At 33.3% G+C, this 18,403-nt stretch overlaps 1 protein-coding gene across 1 annotated transcript in view; it reads right to left on the bottom strand.

The window, feature by feature from the left end:
- Positions 1-2,165: 2,165 nt before the first annotated feature.
- The window catches only part of LOC142866391 (uncharacterized), a 185,014-nt gene continuing 168,776 nt past the window's right edge, over positions 2,166-18,403 (bottom strand). The window contains 2 exon segments of the mRNA XM_075999761.1: positions 2,166-4,128; positions 12,893-13,252. Coding sequence (XP_075855876.1) covers positions 3,635-4,128; positions 12,893-13,252 — 854 coding nt within the window. The 3' untranslated portion in view covers positions 2,166-3,634.

The following is an 18,403-nucleotide window of genomic DNA, read 5'->3' on the forward strand; positions in this document are numbered from 1 at the left end:
TTTTCAATCAAAGACTGCCATAATCCCTGAGATTCCGAGAGTCAGTGACCAAACTGTTGGCCACAGTTAGATGACTAAAAATGAAAACTGTGTGTTGCACACTGCACTCATTAAAATGAAAGAAGATAGAGTCATGTAAAATAAATTATCTAAGATTCAAATATCAGATAAAGATTATTCCAATTATTTTCAATACACAGAAATCATTCTATTATATTCTAACAATGAAAATACATAAGCATAAGTAGATTCTAGATGGATGCCTATGTTGTACTATAAGTAATTCACAGAAAATTATATTCAAACTTATTTATTTACCTAAACTCTCTATTAAGAGAATGCCAAATTCTCATTTTTCTATATATAGTATTTACGATATGCATCATACACTAATTAATGCTTTACTTATTGTAATTATTTTCATATTTATGATATTATATGTTAGGATGTAATAACATTTTGCTTTTACAAAGCAAACAACACTGCATTCTGGATTTAATCCTCTGGCACTAAAAATTGATTTTCTTTCTTTGTACTTTAAGGCTCTAAATTTAACCTTAGGACACTGAATCTCTCTAATCTTAAATAATCAGAATGCTGTATGTATAGCCTATAAATGGTCTCAAGCTCTCTAGTTAATTTTTTTCCTCCAAATTAAAAAAAAACTCTACACTTCTCATCAGAACTTTTAAAGTACTGTGTGAACTAGCTGGGGGTGAGTACAACAGTGAGAATATTGTAGCCCAAGCACAGGCAGAAACAAGAATGGCTTAGATACAGTTGTAGAAGGGAATGAAGACAAAAATGGCCTAAAATTAGAAATAATTATGAAATGAAAGCAGCAGAACTTCCACTTATAAATTCCGAGAGTTGGTTGTTCTGTAGGTCCCTTCATTCCACATGCATAATCAGTGATTTTTTTACCCTGGACATTTTCAATCTCTTCTCTGGAGCCACAAGCTCACTCCCACAGAAATATTGACTGCTATTTATGAAGCATCTGTTACATATCTAACACTGTTCTGTCCTTATTTATTCTATTTAAATATAAAATCAACTCCATAATTTATAAATCCTTCTTAGTGTTTGCCTGAACAAAGTAGCCTGATAATGTCTATAAATCAATTGGTTCGATCAAGAAAAGTAAAAGAAACAGTAATCAAAAAGGTGCTTTCAATATGCTTCCCAAATTAGAATGAAAATATAGAATGTAATAAGTAAAATGAAATTACTACACTGCGGAATTACTCATACCTTCAGGTAATTTTATGAGCACCATTAAGTTTTATAACAATCCTTGTTGCAATTGCAGATCAGGTCATACAAGCTATATTTAATGAACTTTGAAATGATAAAATAACATAGTAGACCTAGCATGAGTAATAAGGATATAAGAACAGAGCACTGGCATGGGCAGGTTTCGATTCAGAAGCTTTAGGGTTTTAAACAATTAATTCAACATAAAGCGAACAAAATATTTCCTTTCAGAATCTTTGAAGTTTCTAGTTTGCTAGTAAATTCTCAACACTTTTGAAATTACCCATTTTTTCTAATATTATTCTTTTCTGTTCAAAATAGTCATATATCCACATTCACACAAACATAATTACTTACTCTGTAAATATACTACAACTATAGTTCATCTTAACCGTGATGTATTTGTATATCTGATTCAATATAAATAAAAAACATGCTTATTTTTGTTTCACTGGCCAGGCAGGTTGCATGTAGAAAGAAAAATGTAGGATAGAATGTAACAACTACTCATTCTGTGTTCAGAGATGTATGGCTTTTTGATAAGTGCAAAATATTTATTATAAGCATTACAGTAACAATGTAATTATAAACATAATGAAAAAAAAGCTTTGGGAACAGTATTCTTCAAAGTAGAGCAACTGATAAAAGGATCAAAAATGATGTCTTTGTATTGTGTAGCGCGACAGTACATTTTTTTTTTTTTTTTTTTGAGACAGAGTCTCGCTTTGTTGCCCAGGCTAGAGTGAGTGCCGTGGTGTCAGCCTAGCTCACAGCAACCTCAAACTCCTGGGCTCAAGCAATCCTGCTGCCTCAGCCTCCCGAGTAGCTGGGACTACAGGCATGCGCCACCATGCCCGGCTAATTTTATATATATATTAGTTGGCCAATTAATTTCTTTCCATTTATGGTAGAGACGGGGTCTCGCTCTTGCTCAGGCTGGTTTCGAACTCTTGACCTCGAGCAATCCACCCGCCTCAGCCTCCCAGAGAGCTAGGATTACAGGCGTGAGCCACCGCGCCTGGCTCCGACAGTACATTTTTACAATCGATTTCCTCCAACTTTGAGTAACATAGGATAGGTTAATGTTGTTGGCAAAATAGCACTTTATTCAATCAACAACATATTGGAAACAGTAAAAACATTTTTAATTTAATGAAACAAATTAAGTTTACATGTAATCTAAAAATATTCCAAATTACATTCTATTTTATTATCATAATGTGCAATAGTAAAACAAGTTATTTCTAATATTGTCATTTTTTCATTCTGATCATAATGAGAATATTACTCTATATACCTACATCATACATCACTTGAAATACTGGTTTTTATAAGATAACTCCATAGTACCTATTCATTTCATAAATCTTACATCTCAGTGTTTTTAATTTCCCATGGAAAAGTATATGAATAATGCCTACTTAATACAGAAAGACTTCTAACAAATGTGATGCAGCTATCATTAACCACACACATTCACATACATGCTAAGAATGAAAGCATACCATCAATTGTATTTAAAGTTGAATAATATCAGTATTTGCTTGTGAAAAATAGCAAAAAAAAATATACTTTATTACATTTTCACCAAATCCTGACCACAAAGCATATTTTACATGTAATTATAACTCTCACAAAATCTCTGTCTTTTTTAAAGCTGACATACAAATAAATCAACTATTTTAACTGGGTTGTTCTCTATAATCAACAATCTGGTTTTAAAAAATGTGTGAACGTGTTAGTGCATTAGTGTATTGCACTGTGAGTCCTCTGATATATGTTTTGACTTGATTCTTCAGTAATTGCATTCTGAAATTTATTAAGGTAGTTTTAAGTAGCAATTGTTTGTTTTTCTTAAAGGTATATCTTTTGCATAAATATTTTTTCACATTCATTATATTTGTAGGGTTTCTATCTCTTAAAATTTTGGTGATGTTGAGCAATATTTGAGAAGATATTGGAGCATTTCTTTCAGTGTAAGTTCTCCCATGTCCAGTAAGATCTCTGTTATAACTAAAGGTATTCTCAGCAGTCTACATTATTATTTTTTTTACTTTAAGTATAAGTACTGTTGTGCATTTTAAGGCTAATACTTTGGTAAAGCACTTACATACTCATTATATTTATCTCGTTTTTATCTAGTATGATTTCTTTGATGTGGAATAAGATGTGAGCAGTTATTAAAGACTTTGCCACAATTTTCATATTTGTAGAATTTTTCTCTGATATGAATTCTTTTATGTACATTAAGGGGTGAGCACTGGGAAAATGCTTTGCCACATTCCTCACATTTGTATGGTTTCTCTCCTGTATGGATTCATTTATGTAGAGTGAGGTCTCTGAGGCGAATAAAGGCTTTGACACATTCTACACATGTTTAGGGTTTCCCTCTAGTATGAATTCTTTTATGTTGAGTAAGGGTTGAGAACTGTGTAAAGAGTTTGCCACATTCCTCACATTTGTAGGGTTTCTCTCCGGTGTGAATTCTTTTATGTTGAGTAAGAGTCCAGCACTGGATAAAGGCTTTGCCACATTCCTCACATTTGTAGGGTTTCTCTCCTGTGTGAATTCTTTTATGTTGAGTAAGGTGTGTGCTCTGAGTAAAGGCTTTGCCACATTCTTCACATTTGTAGGGTCTCTCTCCTGTATGAATTCGTTTATGTTGATTGAGGTCTCCAATCTTGATAAAGGCTTTGCCACATTCTTCACATTTGTAGGGTTTCTCTCCACTATGAATTCTTTTATGTTGAGTAAGGTGTGTGCTCTGGGTAAAGGCTTTGCCACATTCCTCACATTTGTAGGATTTCTCTCCAGTATGAATTCTTTTATGTTGAGTAAGGATTGAGCAATGGGTAAAAGCTTTGCCACATTCTTCACATTTGTAGGGTTTCTCTCCTGTGTGAATTCTCCTATGTATAGTGAGATTTGTGTAGCAGTTAAAGGGTTTTCCATATTCTTCACACTTGGAAGGTTTGTCTACAGTGTGAAATTTCCTATGTCCAAGAACTTTTGAGCTGTGCATAAAAGGTTTGCCACATTCATTATCTTTGAAACCTTTCTCTCCAGTGTGCCTTATCTTAGGTTTACTTAGATTTGAGGACTTGCTAAACATTTTTATACATTTATAACCTTTCAAGATTTTCCTATGATTACCTGACAAACATTGGGTAAGACCATCATAACATACTTTCTGCCTCTTACACTCATCAACACACTCCCAGTCTTTTCTTAAAAGTACATTTTTTCGGTCAGAGCTTCCGTATGGTCTTATTATTGATTTCTGGAATGAATGTTTTATGCCCTGCTCTGGCATTGGGTCTTCAGAGCAATGGGAAGAGAGTTCTGAAAGAAATGAAAATAATAAAGTATCTTACTAATTATACTTAGGTAAATATACTTCATAATTTGAATATACAAAACTATACCAAGCACATTAGCAAGAAAGTGCAATGGAATACCATAGTCTTACTTCCATCATAGATATATGACCTCCAAAATATATTTGCAAACATGATTCATTGAGAAATCATAAGTGGTAATATTTCATGGTACCCCAGATGAGTATGACACCAAGAACCATATGGAAGGGGAAGGAACATATGTTACATTTACCCAGCAAAACTCTTCCTCCCCACTCATATAGAGTTCTCACTTTAGCAGTAAAATTCCATTTTCTGGATTCCCTTTCAAAAGAGAGTCAAACCAATGGCACATGTGTCCATACATCTGGTTTTTGATGGCCTTTGAATGTCTGGTTTCTGTCTTCCAAGATGACTACATAACATTCTGGGAAAGATATGCACATATCAAAAATAAAATTCTGCAGTATTATATTGATGGTGCAAAAACATTTAATTATGCTATCAAATTTGAAAGACAAAATAAAAATGATCATTCCCACATGTTAATTGACATAATGTAAAGAGACATAATTACTGACATCTATATCATGAAGTTGAGGGCAGATATAAATATTTTGAATTTTTATGTACAATTGAAGTTAAGTAGTTATCAGTTTAACATAAGTTGCAGCTTCAAAAGATTTTAGGTAATTCTCACAGTGAACACCAGAAAAATGTTTAATGCAATACACAAATGAAGGTGGCCACAGAAACAAAATATATCAATAAAAATCAGTGAGGTGGAATGAGGAGAAAAGGAGTGGAAAGAAAGACTAAATAGTGACAAAAGTGACATAAACAATTAATATTAGGGCAATTTTGAATCTGTCCCTTTTAGACAATTATGCAAATATTTATGTACTACTATTTCTACTCAGAAGACACAATTAAATAAAGAAATTAAAAAATCCAACTATATTCTCTCTAAAGAGACTTGACTTCATACCTGGTGAAAGCAATAGACAAAAAGTGACAGGAAATAACAAGACATACCACGAAAATGTTCAGCATACAAGAGCAGTGGAGTTCAAAATTATATTAGGCACATGACTTTTGAAGTGCAAAATGTTATAGTTTATAAAATATACTTTAAGTCTAAAGTGCCACAAGAGACAAACAAGGACATTTAATATAAAAGGAGGTCATTCACTGATAACCCTTTAAATATAATTTATATATCTGATATCTATCTATGTCTCGCATAAAGGTTCTCAAATATATAAAAGGGTTGACACCATTGAAGCAAGAAATGAACATAAAAATAATAGGATAGCATGGTATTCCACTTTCAATACTAATAAGGTCAGTCAAATTACTAATAAGAAAACAAGAGAGTTGAAATCACTAGAGAACAATAAGTCCTCGCACATACATAGAATATAATAGAATATACAATATTCTTGATAGCTCATAAAAATTCTTCCTACAAATCTACCTGTTCAGACAGAAAACATGTCTTAACCAATTTTCGAAAATTGAAATTTTATACAGTTTAATTTCTCACCAGAATGGAATGAGACTGTAGATAAGTGACACAAAAAACACAGAGAAATTCAAAAGCATAGAAAAATAAACAACACACTCTTGAACATGTTCTTGTTCAAGGGAAGAAGACCTAATGTTGTGAAAATGTCCAAAGTGATCTACTGATTAAATACAATTCCTTTCAAATTCTCAATTTCATTTTTTCAAAAATAGAAATAGCAAACCCCAAAATAATATGAAATCTCAAGAGACCACAAAGATGTGAACAATCATCAAAAAGAGAAGCAATGCTATAGGTATCACACTTACCCATTTTAAAACATTAAAAATGTATACTTTGGAATACTACTCAGCTATAAGAAACAACACTGATATGCACCTCTTGTAATTTCCTGGATAGAGCTGAACCCCATTATCCTAAGTGAAATATTCCAAGAATAGAAAAACAAGCACCACATTACTCACCAGAAAATTGGTTTCACTGATCAACACCTATGTGGACATATAGGAATAACATTTATCGGGTGTCGGGCAGGTGGGAGGGGAAGGAGGGGATGTGTATATACAAACATAAGGAGTGCGATGTGCACCATCAGGGCATGGACATGCTTAAAACTCTGATTCCGGGGGTGAAGGCAACACACATAACCTAAACATTTCTACCCCCATGATATGCTGAAATAAAAAAAGAAAAATTAAAAAAAATGATACAGTAGTCAAAGAAGTTATCTAATGGCAGAGACACCTGGACCAATGAATGAGAAAGAAACACAAATAAGCTCTTGCATATATTGTAAAATAAAGAGTTATATTCATATGCATATTTATTTCACCATAATTCACAAAAGTCAGTGGATGAGAGCAACCCAAACTGCCTTTGCCAAATGAACAGATAAATACTATTTGAAATGTAGAAATAATGGATTATTTCTCAGCTAAAGGAAAAACAGATTCTCTAATAACATCCACAATATAGATAAACCTCGATGACAATATGCTTAATGAAACCTCAGTCACAATAAGACAGATGTATTTTGATTGTATGCGTAGGATATTTCTTAGCTGTTACACTGCTAGGAACAGAAAACATAATGCATTTTGTCAGCAGTTAGGCAATGGGCAAAACAGGTAGTTTTCTCATGTGTACTGAAATTCACATTTACTTAGTACATACATTCCAGACAATATAGTACATGATGATGTAAATATAGCTCACATGACTGATGTTAACAACTAAAAGTAATTAAGCTTTCATTTTTGTGATTTTACAATAATTAAGATAAAAAGAATATCTTAAAGAGATACAGAGATGAACTTTTCAAAACTTTCTTACATATTACAAAATTGTTTTTGTAATTTCAAAATATTATGGGAGTAAATCATTTAGAATATGTATATTGCTTTTGCGCTGACTGATCAGAGCTACAACTGTGCCCTTCCACAGATCGTGTGCACCACACTCATTAGGAGTGGATTTTCCCAACACCTTCTCCCCCTTCCAACAGCCCAATACCCACTGAATTTTACTTCCATTTGTTCACATATGTGTTAATCAATTGGTAACAATTTGATAGTGACTATTTGTGGTGCTTGTTTTTCCATTCTTGTGATAGTTTACTTTAAAGAAAGGCCTCCAGAACAATCAAGGATAATATAAAAGGGTGTCATTTAGCCACTGAATTTGAGGCTCAGTAGTACTCCATGGTATACATATATCACATTTTATATTTATTTATAGATATATTTATATTAATGTATTTATAAGTACCAAGGATGTTTCTACCTCTTTGAAATTGTAAATTTTGATGTTATAAACATTCAAGTGCAGATGTATTTATTATAGGATGACGTTTTTACATTGGTTAGATACCAAGTAGTGGGATTTCTGGATCAAATGGATGTTCTAAATTTAGTACTTTCCTGTGTCTCCATATAACTTTCCAGAGAGATTGTACCAGTTTGCAGTCCCACTAGTAATATATAAGTGTTCCTACCTCTCTACATCCACACCTACACTTATTTTGGGCTTATTGATAAAAGCCATTTTCACTGGAGTTAAGGGATATCTCAGTTTGGTTTTCATTTGCATTTCCTTGATGAATAGAGATATACACACTTTTTTCATATGCTTCTTGGCCATAGTACATGTCCTTTTTAAAACTTTCTGTTCATATATTGGCACACTTTTAATCAGGTTGTTTGATTTTATCTTACTGAGTTCCTGGACTTATGTATAAATTCTAGCTATTAGAAATATATTGAATATATAGCATGCAAATATTTTCTCCCATTCTCTAGGTTGTTTGTTTGCTTTAGTTATACTTTTAATGGCTGTGTGGAAACTTTTTAGTATGATGAGGCCTGATTTATTTATTTTTGTTGTTGGTGTGATTGATTTTGGGGTAATCTTCCTAAATTTTTTGTCTAGGTTGAAGTATGTAAGAGTATTTTCAACATTTTCTTCTACAATTGTATGGTTTTATGCCATAGGATAAAGTCTTTCATCCATTGTGAGTTGATATTTGTGAGAGATGAGAGGTGTGGACCCATAATTTTGCCAGACATTTTTACTGGTGGGTCTGTAGACTCATTTAGCTAAGGGTTCTGACACATCTGAGTCCTGCATCAAGTGGTGAACTGTAAAAAATTAGGTGGAGATATAACTATTTGCACAGGAGATTTCCAATCCTAAGGAATTAACCTTTCTATTTGAGCCAATTCTTTAAGTGAGCTCTTGGTGTGAAGAGAGTTTGTGCTGTCCAGGCACAGTGGCTCACACCTGTAATCCTAGCACTCTTGGAGGCCAAGGCAGGAGGATAACTCAAGGTCAGGAGTTTGAAAAAAGCCTGAGCAAGAACAAGACCATGTCTCTACTAAATCTAGAAATAAATTTATCAGCCAAATAAAAGTATATAGAAAAATCATCAGGACATTGTGGCATATGCCTGTAGTCCCAGCTACTAGGGAGGCTGAGGCAGAAGGATTGCTTGAGTCCAAGAGTTTGAGGTTACTGTAGCTAGGCTGATGCCATGGCACTCTAGCCCAGGCAACACAGTGAGAGTGCTGCTTTTGCCATTCCATTTGTCTGTCATAAGCAAGGGAATTCTGTTATTTACCAACAGATTCATAATTCAGCATAGAACATGAAAGGGGTTTTAATGCTTTTATTTGAAGCTAAAGACACATGGACTTCCTGGTGCTGAAGATTATGTTATGGAAGAGGACTGAAGAGGTATGTGGTGCTTACTGTCTCCCCTCTGGCCACTGTGAGCACATATAACAAGATTTCATCCAAAATCACTAATGAAATTTTCAATCAAAAAGTAGCCATGATCCCTGAAATTTCTTTAGAGAGAATGACTGAATTGTTGGCCAAAGGTAGATGACTAAAAGTGAGAACTGTGTACTGTACCCTGCACCTACTAAAATAAAGGTAGCTGAAGTTATGTAAAATAAATTATCTAAGATTTAAATATCACATAAAGATTATTGCAAATATTTTCAATCCAGATAAATCATTCTATTATGTTCTAACCCTGAAAATACACACTCATAATTAGATTCTAGATGGATGCATATGTTGTACTATAAGTAATTCATAGAAAATTAAATTCAATCCTATTTACCTAAAATCCCCATTAAGAGATTGCCAAATTCTCATATTTCTTTATATAGTACTTAAGATATGCATCATACACTTTTCAATGCTTCACTTCTTGTAATTATTTTCATATTTATGGCATTATATGTTAGGATCTAGTAACAGTTTGCTTTTACAAAGCAAATAATGCTGAGTTCCTGATTTAATCCTCTGGCCTTCAGAATTGTTCATCTTTCTTTGGACTTTAAGGCTCTAACTTTAACCTTAGGAAACTGAAACTCTCTAATCTTAATTAAATAATCAGAATGCTGTATGTATAGCCTGTAAATGGTCTCAAGCTCTCTAGTTAAATTTTTTTTCATGAAATTAAAAATATTCTACACTGCTCATCAGAACTTTTAAGGTACTGTGTGAACTGGCTGGGGGTGAGCACAATGGTGATAATATTGTAGCACAAGCAGAGGCCAAAACAAGAATGGCTTAGATACAGTTGCAGAAGTGAATGAAGATAAAAAATGGCAAAAAAACTGGAGATAATTATGAAATGAAAGAAGCAGAATTTCCACTTATAAATTCCGAGAGTTGGTTGTTCTGTTTGTTCCTTCGCTCCACATGCAAAATCAATGACTTTTTTTTATCCTGGATATTTTCAATCTCTTCTCTGGAGCCACAAGCTCACTCCCACAGACGTATTGACTGCTAATTATGAAGCATCTATTACATATCTAACACTGTCCTGTACTTTTTTCTCCTATTTAAATATAAAATCAACTCCATACTTTATAAATCCTTCTTAGTGTTTACCTGAACAAGTAGCCTGATAAAGTCAATAAATCAATTAGTTCGATGACCAAAAGTAAAAGAAACAGTAACCAAAAAGGGCTTTCAATATGCTTCCCAAATTAGAATGAAAAGATAGAATGTACTAATTAAAATGATATTACTACACTGTGGAATTATTCATACCTTCAGGTAATTTTATGAGCACCAGTAAGTTTCATAACAATCTTTCCTGTAATTGCAGATCACATCACATAACCAATACTTAATCAACTTTGAAATAATAAAAAAAATAGTAGGCCTAGCATGAGTAATAAGCATGTAAAAACAGGGGATTGGCATGGGCAGGTTCCCATTCAGAGGCTTAAGGGTTTTAAACAATTAATTCAATATAAAGCGAACAAAACATTTCCTTTCAGAATCTTTGAAGTTTCTAGTTTGCTAGTAAATTCTCAACACTTTTGAAATTACCCATTTTGTCTAATATTTCTTCTTTTCTGTTCAAAATAAGTATATATCCACATTCAAACAAACATAATTACTTACTCTGTAAATATAGTGCAACTATAGGTCAACTTAACCATGATGTATTTGTATACTTGATTCAATATAAATAAAAATAATATGCTTATTTCTGTTTTACTGGCCAAGCAAGTTGCATGTTGAAAGAAAAATGTAGGATAAAATGTAACAACTAGTCATTCCTTGTTCAGTAATGTATGGCTTTTAATTAAGTGGAAAATCTTTATTATAAGCATTACAGCAACAATATAATTATAAATATAATAAAAAAGCTTTGGGAACAATATTCTTCAAAGAAGAGCAACTAATAAAAAGGATCACAAATGATGTCTTTGTACTGTGTAACCCAACAGTACATTTTTGTAATCCATTACCTCCAATATTGAGTAACATGGGATAGATTAATGTTGGTGCAAAATAACACTTCATTCTATCTACAACATGTTTGACATATTGAAAATATTTTTAATTTAATGAAACAAATTAAGTTCACATGCAATCTAAAAACATTCCAAATTTCATTTTATTTTATTATCGTAATGTGCGATATTAAAACAAGTTATTTTTCATATTGTAATTTTTTCATTCTGATTATGAGGAGAATATTAGTCTGTATACCAACATCATACATCACTTAAAATACTGTTTGTTATAAGAAAACTCCATAGTACCTCTCAATTTAGTAAATCTTACATTTCAGTGTTTTTAATTTTTCATAGAAAAGTACATGAATAATGCCTACTTAATAGAGAAAGACCTCTTATAAAAGTGATGTAGCTATCATTAACCACACACATTCACATGCACGCCAAGAATGAAAGCATACCATCGATTGTATTTAAAGTTGAATAATATCACTATTTGCTTGTCACAAATAGCAAAACAAAATTATACTTTATTACAATTTCACCCCACATTGACAAGAAAGTATATTTTACATGTAATTATAACTCTCAGAAAATCTCTCTCGTATTAAAGCTAACATACAAATAAATCAACTAACTATTTTAACTGGGTAGTTCTTTATAATGAACAACCTGGTTTAAAGAAATGTGTGAATGTGTTAGTGCATTAGTGTATTGCACTGCGAGTCATCGGATATATGTTTATACTTGATTCTTGATTAATTGCATTCTGAAATTTATTAAAGTAGTTTTAAGTATCAATTGTTTTTGTGTTCTCTAAGGTATATCTTTTGCATAAATATTTTTTCACATTCATTATATTTGTAAGGTTTCTATTCTTTAATATTTTTCTGATGTTGAGCAATATTTAGAATATATTGGAGCATTTCATTCAGTGTAAGTTCTCCCATATCCGGTAAGATCCGTTATAACTAAAGGTATTGTCAGCAGTCTACATCATTCTATTTAAGTTTCAGTACTGTTGTGCATTTTAAGGCAAATACATTGGTAAAGCACTTACATACTCATTACATTGATCTAACTTTTTTCTAGTATGATTTCTTTGATGTTGAATAAGATGTGAACAAATATTAAAGACTTTGCCACAAATCTCAATTCGTAAAATTTTTCAGTGATAGGAATTCTTTTATGTAGATTAAGGTGTGAGCACTGGGAAAATGCTTTGCCACATTCCTCACATTTGTATGGTTTCTCTGCTCTATGGATTCATTTATGTAGAGTGAGGTCTTTTAGCTGGATAAAGGCTTTGCCAGATTCTATACTTTTCTAGGGTTTCTCTCCAGTATGAATTCTTTTATGTTGAGTAAGGTGTGTGCACCAAGTAAAGGCTTTGCCACATTCTTCACATTTGAAGGGTTTCTCTCCAGTATGAATCCTTTTATGTCGAGTAAGGTTTGTGCACTGGGTAAAGGCTTTGACACATTCCTCACATTTGTAGGGTTTCTCTCCTGTGTGGATTCTTTTATGTCGAGTAAGGATTGAGGAATGGTTAAAGGCTTTGCCACATTCTTCACATTTGTAGGGTTTCTCTCCTGTATGAATTCTTTTATGTTGAGTAAGATTTGTGGACCAGGTAAAGGCTTTGCCACATTCCTTGCATTTGTATCGTTTCTCTCCGATATGAATTCTTTTATGTAGAGTAAGTTTTGTACACTGGGTGAAGGCTTTACCACATTCTTCACATTTGTAGGGTTTCTCTCCAGTATGGATTTTTTTATGTTGAATAAGGTTTGAGGACTGGGAAAAGGCTTTGCCACATTCTTCACATTTGTAGGGTTTCTCTCCATTATGGATTCTTTTATGTCGAGTAAGGTGTGCGCACCATGTAAAGGTTTTGCCACATTCTTCACATTTGTAGGGTTTCTCTCCAGTATGTATTCTTTTATGTTGAATAAGGATTGAGGACTGGGAAAAGGCTTTGCCACATTCTTCACATTTGTAGGCTTTCTCTCCAGAATGGATTCTTTTATGTCGAGTAAGGTGTGTGCACCGTGTAAAGGCTTTGCCACATTCTTCACATTTGTAGATTTTTAAAATGGCTAATATCCAAAACAAGAGACATAATAAGTGAGGACAAGAGTGTGCAGGAAATCCATCCCTGTAGACTGTTATTGATTATAAATGGATAGTGTCATCATACAGATTTGTTAAAAAATGTAAATAATACAACTGCCTCGTCATTCACCAATTCTACCTATGAGTATACTCATGTAAACTCAGTATCTGAAGAAGATTCTGCACCCCCATATATATTGCAGCATTATGCACATTAGCCAAGAAAATGGAAACAAACTAAATGCCTGCTTTGATGAATAGAATAAAAAATGACTGTACAAACAAATACCATATAATATTACTAAGCCATGAAAATGATAAATATCCTGCCATTTCAACAACATGGATGGACATAGGAGGCATTATGCTAAGTAAAATCAGCCATTCCCAGAAAGATAAATACTGCTATAGATAATTTTTTTAAAGCTGAATTTACAAAAGTAAAGAGTACAACAGTGGTTTCCAGGGTGTAGAGTAAGGAAAAATGAGAAGATTTTAAGGGTAAAATCTTTTAGTTATAAGATGAATAGATCTTGGAGATCTATTCTATGGCAACATGATTAGAGTTATTAATAATGTTTTATACGCTTAAAATTTTTAAGACCATAGAACTCACTATTAATAAATGTTCTCACTATAATTAAATGATAAATATGTGAGATGATGGATATGTTTATTACCTTAATTATATTGTTTTACCATTCATACACACATCAGATCACTACAGTGTGTACAATAAATTTATGCAGTTATACAAATATTATTTGTGGAGACTTCCACCCATTAAGCACCCCACACAGAAATATATGCACACACACACATGAGTGACACATTTCTGATGCTACTAAATAGGAGGAAATTATGGAACATAAGTTATCAAAGTATTATATATCAATTGGGAGTATAAACATATTCAGTTATTTGAAGCACTGAATGAGACAGTGTATTTAAGAATTATATAAGGTGAACAGAGAAAATAAACTATATTATAGTTTGAGTATTTGGGTATAATAAAGTTGAAATTTTACTCTCATTTTATACTAGAAAAAGATTATTTTAAGTCAAATAACATTAGATATTTTTACATTTAGGAAGAGGATATGCATTTGTACAAAATTAGTGAATCTGACTTTCTGTAGGATGGCCTCTGAAAATATAGAATTGGAAATCATGATGCAGAAAATATAAATATCTTTCCCTAGTGTTTCTTGTATTCCAGAAACAAATCCCAACATCTTCACTATTCCCCTTTACACATTTCAGAAATGAGGCATCAAAAAGAACTTAAAACATGGACCTGGGCATGGAGGATCACCTTTAGAATCCCAGCACCTTGGGAGACCAAGCAAGAAGGAAGCCAGGATCTTGATACCAGCCCTAGTAACATGAGGAGACTCCATTTTTATAAGAAAATAATAATAACAAAATGGTAGCTCATGCCCATAGATCTAGTTACTTGGAAGACAGAGGTTGTAGGATCTCTGGAGCCCATAGTTTTGAGGTTGCAGTGAGCTATGATCAGCCACTGTACTCCAGAAAGAGCAGGAGAGCGAAAGGCTATCAAAAGATGGTTTAATGTCATGGTCTTCAAAATATGCACAGATGGTCCCATAACTCCTAACCAATAGACATGCTAAAAGATAATGTAGTCCCTTATAAGCCATGACAAGAAGTTTGGCTCTCACTGAATTCTGAGGAAGATCACTGCATGGGTAGAGTTCTTAGAGAGTTTAAGAGCGTGGGACAGAAGATGTCCTTCTAAAAATCATTTCCAAAGAACAGAATATTCAAACCCACTATTTAATATCTGCCTTCCTCCTTGAGTTTTGGCTCTCTAACATTTGTTAATCTGCTTCACTGAATCTCACCTGCCTGGATGTTTACCTGTTGTTTCCTCTTTCTTCATAATCCAGGGTTCTATCCTTTGCTCCAGGCATGTGATCAGCTCTGGCTTTGACTTGGCAAGACCTGTTTCATTAGAGAAATTTCACATGACTCTTGCTGAAGAGTTTCCAATTACTAATGCAGTACTATCCTTAGTAGAGAGAACATTAGTGAAGATTCTAGAAAATTCCTTTGCAACATATTACTTTCTCATAGACCCTGTAGAATGATAAAAAATTGATCTAATTTATGACTAGAGCACCAATTCCCACTAGCACCAAATAAATAAGTGTTGGAAATTCTATTCCAAGGTGCAGACAACAATTTTATACCCTGATTTCTAGAGTAACCACTAATCTAGTGTGAAATCCCAACAAAGGGAAAGGTTCAAGATAACATGAGACATCTAATGATTTTATTTTATGCACCAAAATCTTCAAATTTTCTTTAAAAGTATGGATATGAAATTCATGCACATTGCTTTCCACAGACGTTGAACTAGTTTGCAATCCCACCAGCAGTGTAGAAGTGTTCTTCTGTCTCCGCATCCACGCCAGCATTTGCTGTTTGGGGACTTTTTGATTACATTGAGAACTTTTAAATAAGTAAATATATATACACATACATACGTACATACATATGTTGAGAATGTAGAGAAATTGAAATGCTGCCATGTTATTCTGAACCTTGGATTCTAATATTATACAAAATAGACATACAACAGATCTGAAAATAAAAATACAGAAGGAATAAAATGATTTGCATTTCCCTGATGATCAGAGATGTTGAACATACTGCAATAAGATATCACTTATCTCCACTAAGAATGACCTTCCAGTAAAAAGTCCCCTAACAATAAATATTGGCATAGATTTGGAGATAGGAACACTCCTATACTGCTAATGGGACTGCAAACTGATTCAGCCTCTGTGGAAAGCAATATGAAGAAACCTCAAAGCGATACAAGTAGATCTACCATTTGATCCAGCAATTCAATTACTGAGCATCTACCCAAAAGATCAAAAGTCATTTTATGAAAAGACACCTGCACTCGAATGTTTATAGCAGCACAATTCACAATTGTGAAGCTATGGAAACAACCCAAGTGCCCATCAATTCATGAATGGATTAATAAAATGAGGTATATGTATACCATGGAATACTACTCAGTTTTAAGAAACAATGATGATATAGCACCTCTCGTATATTCCTGGATACAGCTGGAACCCATTCTACTAAGTGAAGTATCTCAAGAATGGAAAAACCAGCACCACCTGTGCTCACCAGCAAATTGGTATTAACGGATCAACACTTATGTGGACATATAGGAATCATTTATCTGGTGTTGGGAGGGTGGGAGGGGGGAGGAGGGGATAGGTATATACAACGACAATGTGTAAGATGTGCAACGTTAGGGGATTGGACATGTTTGAAGGTCTTATTTGAGGGGGGAGGGGGGCATGGGCAATATAAGTGACCTTAACCCTTGTATCCCCATAACATGCTAAAATATAAATAAATAAAATAAAACAAAATACAATAAAATTTATTCATGTAAAGTAGAAACTTTTAAGAAACTATTAGTAAAAAAAGAATGGCCTTAATGTGGAATAGAAATTCTGTATATAAGTGATCCTCACCAAGGGAGAACAGGTTTCCATAGTTCTCTAACATCACATCCCTATACAAATTCCGCTGAGCATTGTCAAGGCATGCCCACTCCTCTGGAGAGAATTCTACAGCCACATCCTGAAATGTCACCATCTCCTGTAAAAAGACACATATTTCCCAAGTGGCCATAGAGAGAGTTATTCACTTGACTACAAGGAAAATGAGTTGTGAGAATTGTTTCTGACACATGAAGTACTGGAATTATCCAATAAGATATTCTCTAGCACATTGATATTCTTGAACGTATTCTCTTATCCGCTGGAATGAAGATCAAAAAAGATGTATGAATCTGTGTGCATATGATTCTTCTATGGATGATAAAGTATTTAATACAAAATTAAGGCCCCTACTACAGTAATATAAATTTTTGGGTGTTATATTTATATCACATCAATAAATTGTGCATATTTCTCACATACAGGATCATAGAGAGTTAGAAGGTATCACATAATTTTTACAAGTACAGTAAAGAACTGGAGATTTTGTTAAAATACAGCTTCTGATTCAGGCGATCTGGGGTGGGGTCTGAATCTCTGCATTTCACATAATATAACTACTGACAACAATGCTTCTTGCCTAAGGAGAGTAATTTGTCAATATCCAGTAAGTGGTAGACTTTGAATATATCTCAGTTCATCTGAACAGAACACAGATAATATCCCTCAGTTTTCAAAGCAAGCTATAAGAAGAAATTAGAGCTTCTAGATTAAATGTGATGGCTCATGCACATCAGAAAGTAAATCTCCACAAGACTCTTAATGATAAACAAAAAAACAATTAACTTTATATTGGATGAATCTGTCAGAAAGCATGTTAAGCAAGTGAATGAAATTAGCATAACTTTAGCAGAATGAATTGGTGTTAGGCATTGTTGCAAAGAGGAGGATACAAAATCACTGCTGGGATGGTAGTGTCCAACAATATGTAACCATGAAGAATCATCAGATTTATCCAAATTTCAGATACAGATACTTCCCATGTTTTATCTTTAATAATGTATGTAAATACTTTAGCATCAAATGGAACAAGTCTTTTATGTTATAATTTTTCCATAATTTTCTGGTTATCCTAGGCAATCAATGCTATCTTCTTTCTGAACTTTCCTAATAATATATTATGTAGAGATGATGAAGTATCTGGATCAAACTTTAGAGTACCTGTTTCCCTTCCTCACTCAAATCCAAAGACTCTATCCTATCCCCAATGGGAATCTCAAACATTCATACTATTCTATCTTGACCTCTCACGATGGGAACATTTCTAATATTATATGCCATATATTTCTTAGAAAACATGGTTATTGTAGTAAGAAGCTTGTGTGA

This window comes from Microcebus murinus, unplaced genomic scaffold (assembly GCF_040939455.1).
Source record: "Microcebus murinus isolate Inina unplaced genomic scaffold, M.murinus_Inina_mat1.0 scaf004_hap2_Mmur4.0, whole genome shotgun sequence".
Lineage (NCBI taxonomy): Eukaryota > Metazoa > Chordata > Mammalia > Primates > Cheirogaleidae > Microcebus > Microcebus murinus.